We start from the raw sequence: 1,686 nt of genomic DNA on the forward strand, positions 1-1,686 counted from the left end.
TAAAAACCAAGCTAAAAAAGAAACCTTGAGAGGTACCTTTGAATTCAATATTTTTTTGTCAGGAAAACTCAGAAATCCTTCATCCTCCAGATTAATATAAGCTTGAGCTACAGAAAAATCATCTCCAAGTCTCCATTTCCTCTCATCTTCATCATCAGAGAGTAAATTTACTGGATCACCAATTATATGTAACAACTGAGCTACTTCCAAAACTTCATTCTCATTAAGATTTCTGGTGAAGTTGAAATCCTAAGCACCTGCAGAAGTCACCATTTCTCTAACCAACACCTTTTTTCTTCTTGAAATCTTGAAAATAGCAGGAAACAAGTTTTTTAGAGCCATATCACCAGTCCACAAATCATCCCAGAAATAAATGGATGCACAATTTTTTACCACGAACCTAGAACCAGATTTAACAAAATATTTTGCTTTCAAGATTCCGGCCCAAAGATTATAACAAACTGGAGTTTTAGCATCATTGGGAAAAATTGCATCTTTAGAACCACCAAACTTCCCATTCATAATTCTTCTCCATAAAGCATTTTTTTCCACACCATATCCATGAATCCATTTAGAATGAAGTTACTTGTTCATCAATTATAACTTTTTGATTCCCGCTCCACCTCTTGATTTAGGCAGTGCAACTATAGACCAAGCAACCCAACTTCTTTTCCTCACAGAAGCAGATGAACCCCAGAAGAAATTTCTCATTATTCTCCATTTCTTTAGCCACATAAACTGGAAGTTGAAACATGGACATAAAATAGATTGGAAGACTAGAAAGCACACTCTTTATCATAATCAGTCTGCCACCTTTGGACAAATAAGATCTCTTCCAAGCTGATAACTTTTGCTGAAATTTTTGTAGAATTTCATTCCAAACAATCTTACTTTTAGATTTACTCCCTAGAGGAATACCTAAGTAATTCATTGGGAGAAGAGAGGTATTGCAACCAAAAATCTTAGCACAAACTTCAGCATTATGCAACTGACCAAGCCCCACAATAGAGCTCTTTCTGAAATTCACTTTTAGCCCAGATATAATTTCAAAAGCTAGTAAGATATGCTTTAAATTATGAATTTGCTCTTCCTCATCCTTCAAAAACACCAACAAATCATCAGCAAACTGCAAATGAGTGATCATAGCCCCATTAGGTGTGACTTTGAAGCCAATTATCAAACCATCAGCCGCAAATTTCTTAATCATTAAGGAAAATATTTCTGCTACAAGAATAAACAAAAAAGGACATATTGGATCTCCTTGCTTGACCTTTTTTGGATTTTACAAAGATCAGTAGCTTCACCCTTGAGCAAAACAACAAATCTAGTAGAAGAGATGCACCATTTTATCCAACTTCTCCATCTAATTCCAAAACCAAATTTTGACAAAACATTATCAACACAATTCCAGTTGATGTTGTCGAAAGATTTTTCAAAATCCACCTTGCAGAGAAGACCAGTTTCTTGCAATCTTAATTTTAAATCAATTAATTCAGAAGCAATTAGAATGCCATCATAAATTTGTCATCCATGAACAAAAGCACCCTGGAAATCAGACACGATAGAAGGTAAAACTAACTTCATCCTCTCAGCCAAAAGTTTTGAAATTATCTTATAAACACTACCAATTAGACTAATTGGTCTGAAGTTATGAAGAGAGACTGCACCCTGACATTTAGGAATAAG

The 1,686-nt window shown here is 34.7% G+C and overlaps 1 protein-coding gene across 1 annotated transcript; it reads right to left on the reverse strand.

Annotated features, from left to right (window-relative positions):
• Window positions 1-631: 631 nt before the first annotated feature.
• LOC113274957 lies at window positions 632-1,207 on the reverse strand. Its single transcript, XM_026524412.1, has one exon. The coding sequence runs from the start codon at window positions 1,205-1,207 to the stop codon at window positions 632-634; it is 576 nt and encodes a 191-aa protein (XP_026380197.1).
• Window positions 1,208-1,686: the final 479 nt, after the last annotated feature.

This window comes from Papaver somniferum, chromosome 1 (genome assembly GCF_003573695.1).
Source record: "Papaver somniferum cultivar HN1 chromosome 1, ASM357369v1, whole genome shotgun sequence".
NCBI classification, from domain to species: Eukaryota; Viridiplantae; Streptophyta; class Magnoliopsida; order Ranunculales; family Papaveraceae; genus Papaver; species Papaver somniferum.

Bases quoted from the DNA above. Each gene is read 5' to 3' on its own strand.
- LOC113274957 (XM_026524412.1), bottom strand. From the start codon at position 1,207: ATGATTAAGAAATTTGCGGCTGATGGTTTGATAATTGGCTTCAAAGTC.